The sequence below is a fragment of the Poecilia latipinna genome, unplaced genomic scaffold, assembly GCF_001443285.1.
Source record: "Poecilia latipinna isolate Pla-1442-1.1 unplaced genomic scaffold, P_latipinna-1.0 Scaffold1178, whole genome shotgun sequence".
Taxonomy (NCBI): Eukaryota; Metazoa; Chordata; class Actinopteri; order Cyprinodontiformes; family Poeciliidae; genus Poecilia; species Poecilia latipinna.
Genome location: NW_015113794.1, coordinates 177,834 through 190,507, shown reverse-complemented (window position 1 = coordinate 190,507; position 12,674 = coordinate 177,834). Strand labels below are relative to the sequence as shown.

The 12,674-nt window shown below is 40.7% G+C and overlaps 1 protein-coding gene across 1 annotated transcript; it reads right to left on the bottom strand.

Annotated features, from left to right (window-relative positions):
- Nucleotides 1-425: 425 nt before the first annotated feature.
- On the bottom strand, nt 426-4,951 carry LOC106960365 (transcription factor Sox-10-like). Its single transcript, XM_015053435.1, has 4 exons — nt 4,089-4,951; nt 3,100-3,801; nt 2,567-2,844; nt 426-2,059 (listed from the first exon to the last, which is right to left on the bottom strand). The coding sequence occupies exons 2-4, from the start codon at nt 3,540-3,542 to the stop codon at nt 1,272-1,274; spliced, it is 1,509 nt and encodes a 502-aa protein (XP_014908921.1). The 5' UTR covers nt 3,543-3,801; nt 4,089-4,951; the 3' UTR covers nt 426-1,271.
- Between the last annotated feature and the right edge of the window lie 7,723 nt (nt 4,952-12,674).

Genomic DNA, 12,674 nt, shown 5'->3' with positions numbered 1-12,674 from the left:
AAAATACTCGAGTGAGTGTATACCAAACACTTTACAAAACTAACCAGAATTATACAAAATGAAAGAAGCAAAGATGTGACACACAACGCATTATTACTCACATAATAAAAAGACAACTACATGCCAAAAGGGTCAGTATAAAACATTTGAGTCAAGTAATAAAGGCAAACTTGTGGTAATGACCGTTATTCAGGTTGATAAAGCGGGAGAGGGCTGCAAAGGTGTAAACTGAAGGTGAAGGCACAATTTTGGCCGACATGTAGAGCCTTGTCCATGTGATTCTAATCCTAAAGTAATACCCAGAGCTGGCCTGTTACCCCAAAAGATTTGGTTAAGACCTCTAGATCTTAACGCAGGTGGTGGATAAATCATCAAAGTGTTGGTCATTTAAAACTCAACAAAATGTTTTACGTTTGTTTTTTTGTTTTGTTTTGTTTTTTTCTTCAGGAATTCAGGTGATCGCCACAAAGCAAACAGAACTGAGGTAAATCTCCAAGGAGTCACACATTAAAATACTACATCTTTAAGAGCTCTCTTTCCCTGTCTTTTTCCTATTTTTTCCCCATTATACACACTTATTTAGTTCAGCAAAATAGATTCAAAGGAAGAAATATAGACTGAGCTATCTACAGAATAAAAACAACAACAACAAAAGTTTCAGCTGTCCATTTTTGGCCATGAAAAAACAATCTTACATCTGAAATGAAACAGAACGTGCTTCTTCTTTTTTTTTTTTTCTCCATAGCAGTGGTGCCGATCAGTGAAGATAGTTACACCGGTGATGAAAATAAATGTACTACTTGCATGAACACAAAAACACCAAATAATCGTTTAGTTTGGTTAATAAAATTAGATTATGTCAGTCTAAAAGCCTTCCACCTCCTAGTGTGATCAGAGTCAATCTTTAATCCAACACTGGTCCAATCCCAGCTCTCGCTCTACTTCTTGTAATGTATATACAAGTGCTGTACATGACAACGTAAAAAATAAAATAGGATGGCACACGCTTGTTAACATTGATGTGTTTTTGATTGGCTGTGGGCCCATGATTCGCATTTCATTCTGCATGAGTCTCTGTTTCGTGTTAGCTCATGTGGACACTTTTTATCGTGTTGGCTAAAAGAAACAAAACAAAACAGAAAAAAACATGGTAAAAACCACTAATATGGCACAAATACACACATACAATTCATACACCCACATGTTTGCACACAGATACAAGAGATTCACTCACACACTTCCCATATTTCCCACTGCTCAGCTGCTCTGCCTCAAGGTCTTGTGAGTGTGGTGTAAACAGGCTGCTCCCAGTGTGTGGGGCTGTGAGAGGGCGCCACGCTGGAGGGGTCTCCTATGGTAGTGTACAGAGGCCTCTGTGTAGGGCCCATGTAGGAGAATGCTGAATACAGCCCTGGGGCCTGGCTGGAGTGGGCGTAGTATGCCCCGGGGGCTTGGTGGTCTCCGTACTCAAACTGGGCCCTGGAGGCCAGCGAAGGGAAAGCGGAGCCATAGTGGGGGAGGCTGAGCGGGGTGTAGGTGACGTGGGTACCTGAGGAGGGGGAGGATGAAGCCTCTGCATAGTGGCTAGCGGACGCAGACTCGCTTTTGATGGGGGCCTTCGATGGATCCGAGGACGAAGGAGAGGCCTGAGGCTGCTGCTGCTGTTTCGAGAGCCAAGCCGAGTGCCCGCTGGCTGCAGCCAGGGCGTAAGCGTAGGACGAGGCGGAGGAGCCGGCCGAGGGGGCCCCAGCGCCACTCTGTGGGTGACCATTTGGAGGGAGGTACTGGTCGAACTCGTTGACATCAAACGGCTCGATGTTGGACATCACCTCATGACTGATCTCGCCAATATCCATGGTGCCGAAGTCAATGTGGGGTTTGGTGCTCGACGATGAAGGACCACCAGATGCCCCCTCAGCTCCAACTCCGAGGGCGCTCCTGGAACCCCCAGATCCTCCGCCCGCTCCTGTTCCGCCCTCCCTTTTGGCATCTGACAGTTTCCCAGACTGAAGCTCTGTCTTTGGGGTGGTGGGGGGTGTGGGTGGGCTGTGACCCTGACCTAGATACAAAGAAGAGAGACCAGCATTGTCAGGTGAACTTTGGCTTTGTTGTTGTTTTCATGTATTTTTGCAATATACGTTTTTTTTTAAGCAATAGCTTGTGTAGGTGCGTGAAATTGGAAAGAATTGAGGGTTCATTTGGTTGAGGCGACTTCCATCTAAGCAAAGTGAAAATGTATCTGAAAGTGAAGTGTAAAGAGAAGTCTACATAAAGACATCAATTAAGGTCTAAATACATATGAAAGATAATTGAGGTGAATCATATTTCTAAACAAACCTTGTGTCAGGGTTAAAGGTTTATGGTTAGGGTTTAAGTTGAGACTAAATTAGAACATGATGTATGTGCTATAAAGTTTAATTATATATTTTTACTTGGCTCTACATTGTTATCAAAGACATATCCATCAATGTCCATAATTTGGGAGGACTAGATGTAAAATATATTTTTTTTTTTACATTTTGATACATATCTTGGCTTTGTGCGCCAGGATACAGGATCTACACACCTGTGGGATGATGGTGATGGTGGTGGTGGTGGTGGTGGTGCAGGTCACCCAGGGGAGACCCAGCCCCACCATTGTGATCCAGGTGTAGGGTCTTGTAATGGGACTGGGAGTGGCTGGCCTCCCCTTCCCCCTGGCTGTCGGACTCACTGGCTGGGGTCAGTTTGCCATTTTTGCGTCTCCGGGGCTGGTACTTGTAGTCTGGGTAGTCCTTTTTGTGCTGTTTTCTCAGCCTCTCTGCCTCCTCGATGAATGGCCTCTTGTCGCTCTCGTTTAGCAGTCTGGGGGCGAGAAAAACGAGGACAGATTAAATCCTATACGTTTCTTGAGACCGCTTAAGTACAACTTCTACAAATGTAAAATGAAACAACTCAAAATGTGAATGCCTCTTTATTATTTGTGACTCAAAAGAAATACAGCTCGCGTGCAGCGTCTCAAATGTAAGCACACCATCATCCCTTTGCATTACATCCCGAAAGACATGGATGACATGCAGATGACATGCAGGGCTTGCCTGCTCCTCCGCTCATACGAACCTCCACAGCTTGCCCAGGGTCTTGCTGAGCTCTGCGTTGTGTAGGTGGGGGTACTGGTCTGCCAGCTTCCTCCTCGCGGCTTGCGCCCACACCATAAACGCGTTCATGGGCCTCTTCACGTGGGGCTTCGCCTTGTTCCCGTTGTTCACGCGCACCGGCATTGGCACGAGCGTCCAGTCGTATCCGTCCAACACCTGACTGACCGCCTCCCTGATCCCGATCGGGAAGCGATCGTCCTCCTCCTCCGACTTGGCCCTCGCTCTGCCTCCGTCCTCGCTGCCCGCATCCGCCACGCAGAGCGCGGTGAGCTGCTGCGGCGGGCCGCTCAGGGGGGAGTCCGGGCCGTGTGGCGCTCCGGGCTGACTCGGTGACAGCGAGTGGCCGTCGTCTGACCCCACGGGACTCAGCTCTGACTCTGACAGGCTGTGCTCCTCTCCCGACATAGTTTCTATATTTCTTCTTATATTATTATTATTTATTTGCTTATTACGCTGACAAAGCACTTTTAATGCAGTAGTATGTTTTAAATAAATAAATAAATAAAAATCTCTTTTATTAGATATTGACCTGTTAAAAAGTTTATAGTGTCACCAATTAATGATTAGTTCTGACTCTTCTTGGGAAAAGTCATAATTTATGAGTCCAAATATCCTTTCTCGCTGTCGGGTCCTTTTTTGTGTTTTACTTTTTTTGAAATAGCAGCTAAAATGAAACAAAAAAGAGAGGAAAGTTTAACTCGATTAAAAATCTGACAATAAATGTTATAAAAGCTAAAATGTCTATGAACCAAAAGCTTGCTGTTTACTTCAGGCAATTATAACAGGTGAAATGTAACATTTCCAAAGATAATCCAAAATGTCTAATACAATTTTATGCTAAATACAAATTAATGCCAAATCCGTTCCAGTGTAAATGACTATTGTACGTTACACATAAATATCGATATCATTTATGTCCGAAATGTTGCATTATAAAATTACATAACCTACCAATTTAGATGTCCAGTGGTGGTGTGTGTGGCTGACTGCGGAGCCGATGAATGGCTGCTCTGTGTGGCAACAGCGAAGCTTAAAGAGCGCCTTGTGAGAAGGACTGGGAGGGAAAAAAAAGTGATTGAAACTGGAAAACATTCCCAAAGAGACAGCATTCCAGTACACGGCTAATCCCCGCCCCTCGGGGCACAGTGCTGCGCTCTGATTGGTTCTTCAGCCACGTAGATGTTGACTAAGTGGACCGAAACGCGTATCAGAGCTCAGTGCCCATCACTGTTGGATTTGCAGCAGAGGAGAGGTGAGATTTTTTACCTTGGAGTAGTTTAGATGAGTGTACAGTGCGTCCATTTAGAGGCAGGAGAAGGCCATCTTTGTTGGACGTGTTAACATGGTTCAAACAAATAAGCAATCGCGGGGAGAGTTATGGCTCAGTCATTTCCAGAAAAAAATAAAACATAAAAAAAAAAAAAAATCAATCGTGAAATGAAAACTGTAGTGGGCCAATTGTAGTACTTGGTACAATGAGCATAGCTCCCAAATCTGCCACATCGATTATAGGAAATGCTGAAGAAGTCCACACGGTTGTAAAAATTTTCAGCCGACCTTCACTCTTTCCCTTAAATCCAGTGAAACACATTTTGATACCGCGAAATTAATTTCCAAATTTCCCCGCATGCATCTGGAAATCTCAAAGGATACACTTTCCATTTTCAGTTAGCAAATAGAAATCACAAAAGTTTGATGTGCATTTGTATTTAGTCCAGTTAGTGATATCTCTGAATAAAATGTCCCCCAAGTCTGACACACTGACTTGGAAAACCCAAGAAAGGCTACACAGTTTTCAATTTACTTTTACAAATAAACATTTTAAAAAGTGTGACCTGCATTTATATCTACACCCCTTTATTTGAAAACCCTAAAATACAAACAAGTCAAACACATTTTGATGAAATGAGTGGAAAACCCAACTTCGCTTCCTTTCTCCTTTTTTTTTTGTTTGTTTGTTTGGTGCATATAGTATGGCGTTCATTTGTACAAAACCTTGTTTAATTCAATACTCATAAATAAAATCTAGATAAACAAATACAGAGCGGCGCCCAACACTTTATGCGTAACAAATGATAAAGTTCATTATAAGCCTCTCATACGCCATTATTAGTGTTTAAATTCTTAGTGTTTATTAGTGTTTATTTCTTCTATTGTTTCTAAAACTGTCATGTAGTTTGTATTTAATGTATTTTTTTTAAATGATCCCCAAGGTAAACTCATTCTAGATTGCTCTTTAACGTTAAAATTCTGATTAAAAAAATAGTGTAAACCATCTTTTTTTTTGTTTACAAGTGGGTCTTCGACCTCACTGAACATCTTTTCATTGAATCAAAAACTTTCTTTTTTACATTTTTTCAAATCATAACCACAAACTTCATAATGTGAAGGGAAAGGAAACATGTATTCACAAATGTAAGTCCACAAAGTCACTCTGATGCCCCTAAATAAAATAGTTAATTGTGCACTTTGCTCTGCAAAACTCCACTCTAAATTTCAGGTGAACTTTAAGTCAGTAAACAGCTCATTACTGAAACTCGAAAACAACATCAAAAGTTACATTACATCTTCTATGCAGTCTCAATGAATTTTACAGCACCTTGCCAAATTATCACCTTTTTCACACTGTGTCACATTCCAACAGTAAACGATGTGTTTATTGGAGAGCAGTGAATTCAAATGAAAGTGGCACATAATGGTGAACTGCAAAGAGAAGAGAGAACTTTATTATTTGTAATTTTTTTTATTTATTTATTTATTTGTGTGTGTCTGTGTGTGTGTGTGTGTGTGTGTGTGTGTGTGTGTGTGTGTGTGTGTGTGTGTGTGTGTGTTTCTGCAAACAGTAATCCAGAAAAGTGTCCAGTGGATTTCTGATTGGGTTCCTCTTTACTCTGATAAAACCCGTTTTGATACAGTGATTATAGCACCTAAATTTGACGCTATTTGTGAAGAATGTCCCGTACATTAAGTACATTAAGCCTGTCAAAAACTGATATTAGACATTCTGTTATGTTGTTGATTTTTAAACGTTCATCTGCATTTTTTTTTATAATACAAAGAAGAAAAAACGTTCCCTCCTCTGCTAGGGAGATTTCGATCAATCTCCCTTTTGGATGAAGATGTGGAAAACAAAGCAAAAACAAAAACAAATCTGACTTTGACATATGGATAGTATGTTCCGTAATGTTTTCATTTTAAGACTCATTGTAAGTTCAGCAATTGCACCGTTCTCTTCGCTGCTGCGTGTCCGCATATAATGGCCCATTTTGCACGCTGTTTCAGGCCGCGATATAAACCGTTAAAGTGTGGCCTGATGGGAAGCACCGTCTGATGAGCGTATAAAAGACGCACACAGACACACACACTCTCACACACACACACACACACACACACACACGCATAGACACGCACACACACACAGAGTCACCAAACGACAGCAACAATGACTCCTGTGTGTCCGATTGCTTCTTATGTGTAGCCCGGCTCTCAGTTTTCTCCCTCTCTCTCCCTGCTCCTTCTCTTTGCTCTCTTTGTCTCCATCTCAGGTGAATTGTAGCCATGTGATCAAACGCCCAAGCCTCTATCCATTAACCCTCGTAAATGAAAAAAATGGGGGGAACAAAAAGCAGTTTTGTGCTGCAAACATGGAAAAAAAATGATAACAGAGAGCGATGTGTGCGTCTTTCTCCCCTTATGTCCAAGACACAAGTGGCGCACACAGAGAAAATAGTCGGCGGCAGACGGGGACGCAAGGACCTCTCTGTTTCTCCCGCTGCGACACTATTCCCGCTCCTAATGTGCGCCCATCTGGATTTGGGCCTCGGAGGTGCTGATGGTGGTGCTCGGGATTGAGGAAGATGCTGGTGGAGGGGAGGTGTGGGAGTGTGTGTGTGTGTGTGTGGGGGGGGGGAAACACCTTGCTTGCTTGCTGCACCCCGCCGGCTAAATTTCAGCGGCACAGAGATTCTGCGTGAGGCCTCTCAGGCTTGTGGAGTGAGTTGTGCTTTTAGTTTTGCTTATTTTCGTTCAGGTTGTTTCTACGGGAAACGGTTAGTATATATTCGTTTTGTTGTTGTTTTTTTTTTTTTCTGTGTGTTTGCAGATTGTTGAGGGCTGCGGTTTGATGGGGTCTGTTTGGTTCATGCTCCTGGATGCGCCATTCGCCTCCAGGGACTCTGTCAGTTTGAACCCGTTTCATTTGAGAGAATGTCATGAACGAATAATCTCTTTAACAAAGCTCATAATTTAGAATTTCAAGATTCGATCTAAATGTATTTAAGTACTGCTTCAACAATTATCAATGCATTCATGTATTTTTTTAAATGACTATTAAGTTGATTAATTGCGTAAGAACTTTAGATATTTTATTAACTTGCTTTCAAGAGATTTTCACTTCTGAATTTCCCTTGAGTAGTTTTTTAAATTATTATTATTAATCAAAGTGTTTTCGTTGTGCCGAAAATAGTGACAGAAAAGCTTTAAAAATGTCCGATTTTTTTTTTAAATGCGTAATAACGAGATTCGTTGGGCTTAGTGGATAAAGCTGAAACAAAATCTCAACTTTAATTTCAGATTTCATATTGATTTTTGCAATATAATATTTTGAATTATTTAAGAACAAACAATCCAAATCAAAGATTTTTATCAAGGACGATAGCATTATAAAGCTTTGCAGCTAAATCATGTTTGCAAATTGTCAACAAAATTATTGATTGATATGTGATAATCAATGCTGAGTAACCGGAGTGCCTTGAAACGCCTTTATGGCTTGACGCATGATTTGTAATCAGCTCATTTTCAGATGTTAAAAAAAAGAAAAAGAAAAAAAAAGAATATTTATAGTCAAAATTATCTTTCATATGAGAAGCGTATTTCTGGATTTTTAAATGTAATATGACAATGTCTGTTTTTTTTTGTTGTTTTTTTTTTTTTAGCAATTACACATTTGGCAAAACTACCTTGACATAAACAGGTATTTTATGTCTTAAATTGTCCAATATTTCCAATATTTCAAAACTCAAATAATTCCGTAAGTGACCATATTGCATTAATTTATACCTTTTTTTTAAATTAAAGGCCTCCTGTACATTTAGCAGATAACTTATTTTAAACAAATTTATGATTTTTATACTTTTGTACTTGATGCGTATCACTCAGACATTTTTACCCCTCTGACAGGTGTTTTAACGAGGCGATCAATTTGTCTCGGAAGTAAGTACTTGGATGACGTCATACAAACATTGCGCGAGTTCACGTGTTCCTCTCAAAGCTATAGGCTAAAACACAAAAGGGACATGTTCATAAATATTGTGCAGCACAATAGATTTTTTTTTTTCTGCAACTTCCTCAGCATTCTATATGTCAGGAAGCCAAGTTGTAAGCAGGGTGGTTCGACAGTCGCTGACTTTTCACGTTAGAGATCCTATTTGGCCGGGGCGTTTCATTTGTGGACTTGGGAAATCTGACTTCTGAGGAGAACATAAGTATAGCATCTGCAAGTCAGCAAACCAGTCATTTACTAATTGTAATTCAACTAAGTCATGTTCAATAAGTTTGGATATTACTGAAACGTTAATTTACAAAGAAATGACTATAGATGATCTACAGTCCGGTGTTGTCTGTTAATTATGATGATTCCTGGCTTGTAACTGGAAACATGACATTTAAGATTAGAATATGACATCAGAACAAAAACAATTTTAATCCATAAATATTGGCTTTAAAAAGAAGTACTAAGAGGCTGTTATTTTCAAAACGTTTTGATAAGACATACAAGCCTAATCAGAACATATATTTTTGGAATTTGAACCTGACTTGAAAACTGTTAAATTTCCAAGTCATATAATTCCAAATTGGGAACTTGGAAAAATCAGCTTAGAGGCAAATAGAATTCCTTCTTTGCATTTTGCAAAACCAATAAGATTTGCAAGTTGGATTCGTGTATTTCTCCCCATTTTAAGGCTTCAAAACACAAGAGGAAGATGTTTATTGTGGTACACACTGTCTGAGCTGTGTGTAAAAGGCTTAAACCTGCAAATTTCAGAGTTTTATGTGTGCAGCCATATTGATTATTGAACTTGGGCCTGCTTGGAGGAGAAATCTGACTTTGTGAAGTCTGAGTTGCAAGCTTCAGGGAATGGTCTTGTTGCATTTCAAAGTGGTAATTTCTAAAAATTCCAGCATAGAAATAGAATGCATCATTATACACAATGCTCTGCTGTGGTAGAGTCAAAAAGTTTCAAGTTATGACTATTTTACCTGCGACTGACATGTTGTCCGAATGTTTACTCTGCTTGTGCACAAGCAACAGTTTCCCGTCTCGAGTGAAACTATCATGAACCTCGGGGCAGCTGTTGCTTGTTAGAAAATAGAGCTCACATGGTTGCATCAGTAACTGTGCTAACCTGCCATGTGACTGCACTAATGGGTCTCTCCATGGCTCCGCAGACTGCTGTGTCACAAGAGCCTGCTTCCTGGCTCCTGGGGGAGAGTGGGGAGACGATGGGGAAGACAGAGTCTCATGATCAGGATGGGAGGTCACGGATCCTAGTAGGTCAAACAGTCAGCCTCAGGTGCACGCTCTATCATGAGATAGAAATACTGGTTCACTTGGAGTTATTCTACGATTGGCCAATTCATTTCACCACAACATTTTGATAGAGGTGTTTTGTTTTTTCTGATCAGGTGCTGGAGGTACAGAGGCAAATGGAAAAGTGAGAACATCCTTTAGCGTTGACCTCAATAGTTGCACAGATCTCTGGGGGAAATTCCTGAAATCTGATGAGAGACAAGAGGGAAAAAACAGGCTGATACAAAGAGAGGGAGAGGAAGAGAGTTGGAGAGAGATGCAGATAAGCATGCACAGCGGTCAAATATTCACATGCTGGGTCACATTCTGCATTAAACTGATGCATAATTGCTGGAAAGTATTCACTCCCATGTCAATAGGCACTTTTGGCTTCAACTGAATGGCAGCATTTGTTCCAAGAGATGACGAACTCATTAGAAATACTTTGAATTTGTAAGTCAGAACTGACATACTTGGCCCAGCTGCCTTAAAAAAAAAAAAAGAATTAATCAGTAAACGCCACAGCGTTTCTCGTGCTTCGGGTTGGCTGTGTATATTCCTGACTTCTGGAAAACACTGTAATTCATAAATGTCATTTCCTCTGAGGGTCTGGGCGAAGACAACACTTGAGGTCAGTGCTTCATGCTTGGGAAATTCCAGCTCCTAGGCTATTGCTGCCAATAAAAATGCATCTCATGTGACTCTGCCGCCATTTTCTGGGACCTGTGTGATGAGCTCTGGAGACATTGTCTCTCCCATGAAACTTTCATGATGTCAGATTCTATGAAGCCGTGCTGTGTTTTTTAGTATTCACGCCTATTGAAATGTCAACCAAATTTTTTATATATATTTTATTGGGGTTTTATTTGATAGAATGACACAAATTGGTATCTAGAAAAAAATTAATGTATGTGTTTTTTTTTTCAGAGTGGTAGCTTGAAAAATCAGAGCTACTGGAGTTTTAATCATCCTCTTTTGCTTTTGCTCTTAGTTCAGCATTGAAGTTCTTGGTCTACATGTGAAACCTTGAACAAATCATCTCCTTCAAACATTATGGGGGAGAATTATAGTGTAGTGCAGCCCTGGAGCAAAACCTAGTGGAGGCTGCATATCACTTGAGACTAGAGTTGAGGTTCACCTTCTAGTAGTGCAGTGACCCTAAACATACAACCACAGCTTTGAAATGGTTCAGATCAAAGCATAATCATGTGTTAGAATGGCCTAGTCAAAGTTCTGCTCTAACTCTGATCAATACTTTGTGGCAAGACTTCAAAATCAAAGTCCATGTTCTGCAAAGAACAACTGGCAAACATTTAACATCTCTAACTGAAAGGATAGCAAAGCCAGCAGCTAAAAGGCTCTTCAAAGTTTTGATTCATGGGTGGCGTGTACAGATTTTCAGATTTTTATTGATAAAACCTTGAAAATCAATGTACAGTCTTTATTCCATGTCACATTTATACACCAAATTATTTTGCTCTATCACTCTGATGTCCAACGTTTTTGCCATTGGGCCATATTTTCTATTATATCTTTTTAAAATTGGGATTACAAACTCTTTTTATTATTTTGCTTGTAACTAAACAATAAAGTAAACATGCAATATTTTACTGATTGAAGTAAAGCAGTCTGTATGTAGAGAAGAGCTCTCTAAAATATTGTAGATCCAAAACATAAAGATGGTCATGCAGATTTACCCGCTTAGAAAAGAAAAAAAAAGAAAAGATGATATAGAGTGTGTGTTGGGTGTGTATGAATCACATGTGTTAGTGTATTTTCATCAGCAAGAACAGGATATGTTACATTTTTACTTCATTTAGTCAAGTTTACTATATTGGTTTGCCCAAATCTGTTTGTGGTTGTGTTTACTCTCAAATAAAATTAGCAAAAAATCAAACATGGGCTAAAATATGAATACTTTTTGATGAACCTCATATTTAACATCTTAAGATGAGTTTTATTTGACTGAATCTTTTTGGTACATACTAACATTTTTTTAAAATGTGCATCTGCATCAACCACATCTGTTGGGAAATCAGCTTTAGTTCATCCTTTAATTGCTGCTGAAAGCCGCACAAAATCATTCAAAAGGCCGCAAATGCCCCCCACCCCCAACCCCCACCGGGGCCACACTTTGGGCATCGTTGGTCTATCACATGAAATCCCAATAAATTACAGCCAAGTCTGCAGTTGTAATGTGACAAATTCCGAAACAGTTTGAGCATTATATATGCTTTGACAAGGCACAGTATTGACCTGTTGAGAATAGATAGAGGCTCAAAATCTTTATAGTCTGAGGACAGGGCTGAAGTCTTTGGGTGCAGGTGCATTTTCGACTTATCTCTTGATTTATACAGCATGTAGACTTTTTAAGTTGTAGTGATGCAGTGACAAACCCATCCATGGGGATGGATTAAAAAAAAAAAGAGAGAGATTCTGCTATCTGACCTCTGTCACTCCCTTTTTTACCCATTTTCACCAAGTGAATTAGTGCAGCTGCACCACACTTAAATGGGTGCCCCTCTTTTTTTTTTTTTTTTTTTCCCCCCCCAAGAGTGTATGTGACCAAGCATGAATCCTCCCTTTGTGCTCCATCTGCAGAGCCCTCCTCCGCCCCCAGTGGTTTCTTGCCTTCTTCATCTTTTCTGTTTGGGGAAAGAAGGGGGCTTTCGGTCGCGATAGCGGCAGCACTTGGTGAGGTGGTGGCGGTGGTAGCGATGGTGGTGGCGGGGGACGAGAGGGGTGGGGTGGGGGGGGGAACTTGTTGGACTGCATTCTTGTGCAGCTGTGGAGGCTGGTGCAGGGCGAGGAGGTGGAGGGCAGAGCAGGATCATCATTGCATTGCAGGGCACCATGAATGGTCTATTGTTCGGCCTTTTGCTGTGTCTACGTCTCTTTGCCACGACTTCTGCTACGCTTGGAAGGGACAGAGGAAAAGCATGTGAACACAAAAGAGAGAAATCTACAAC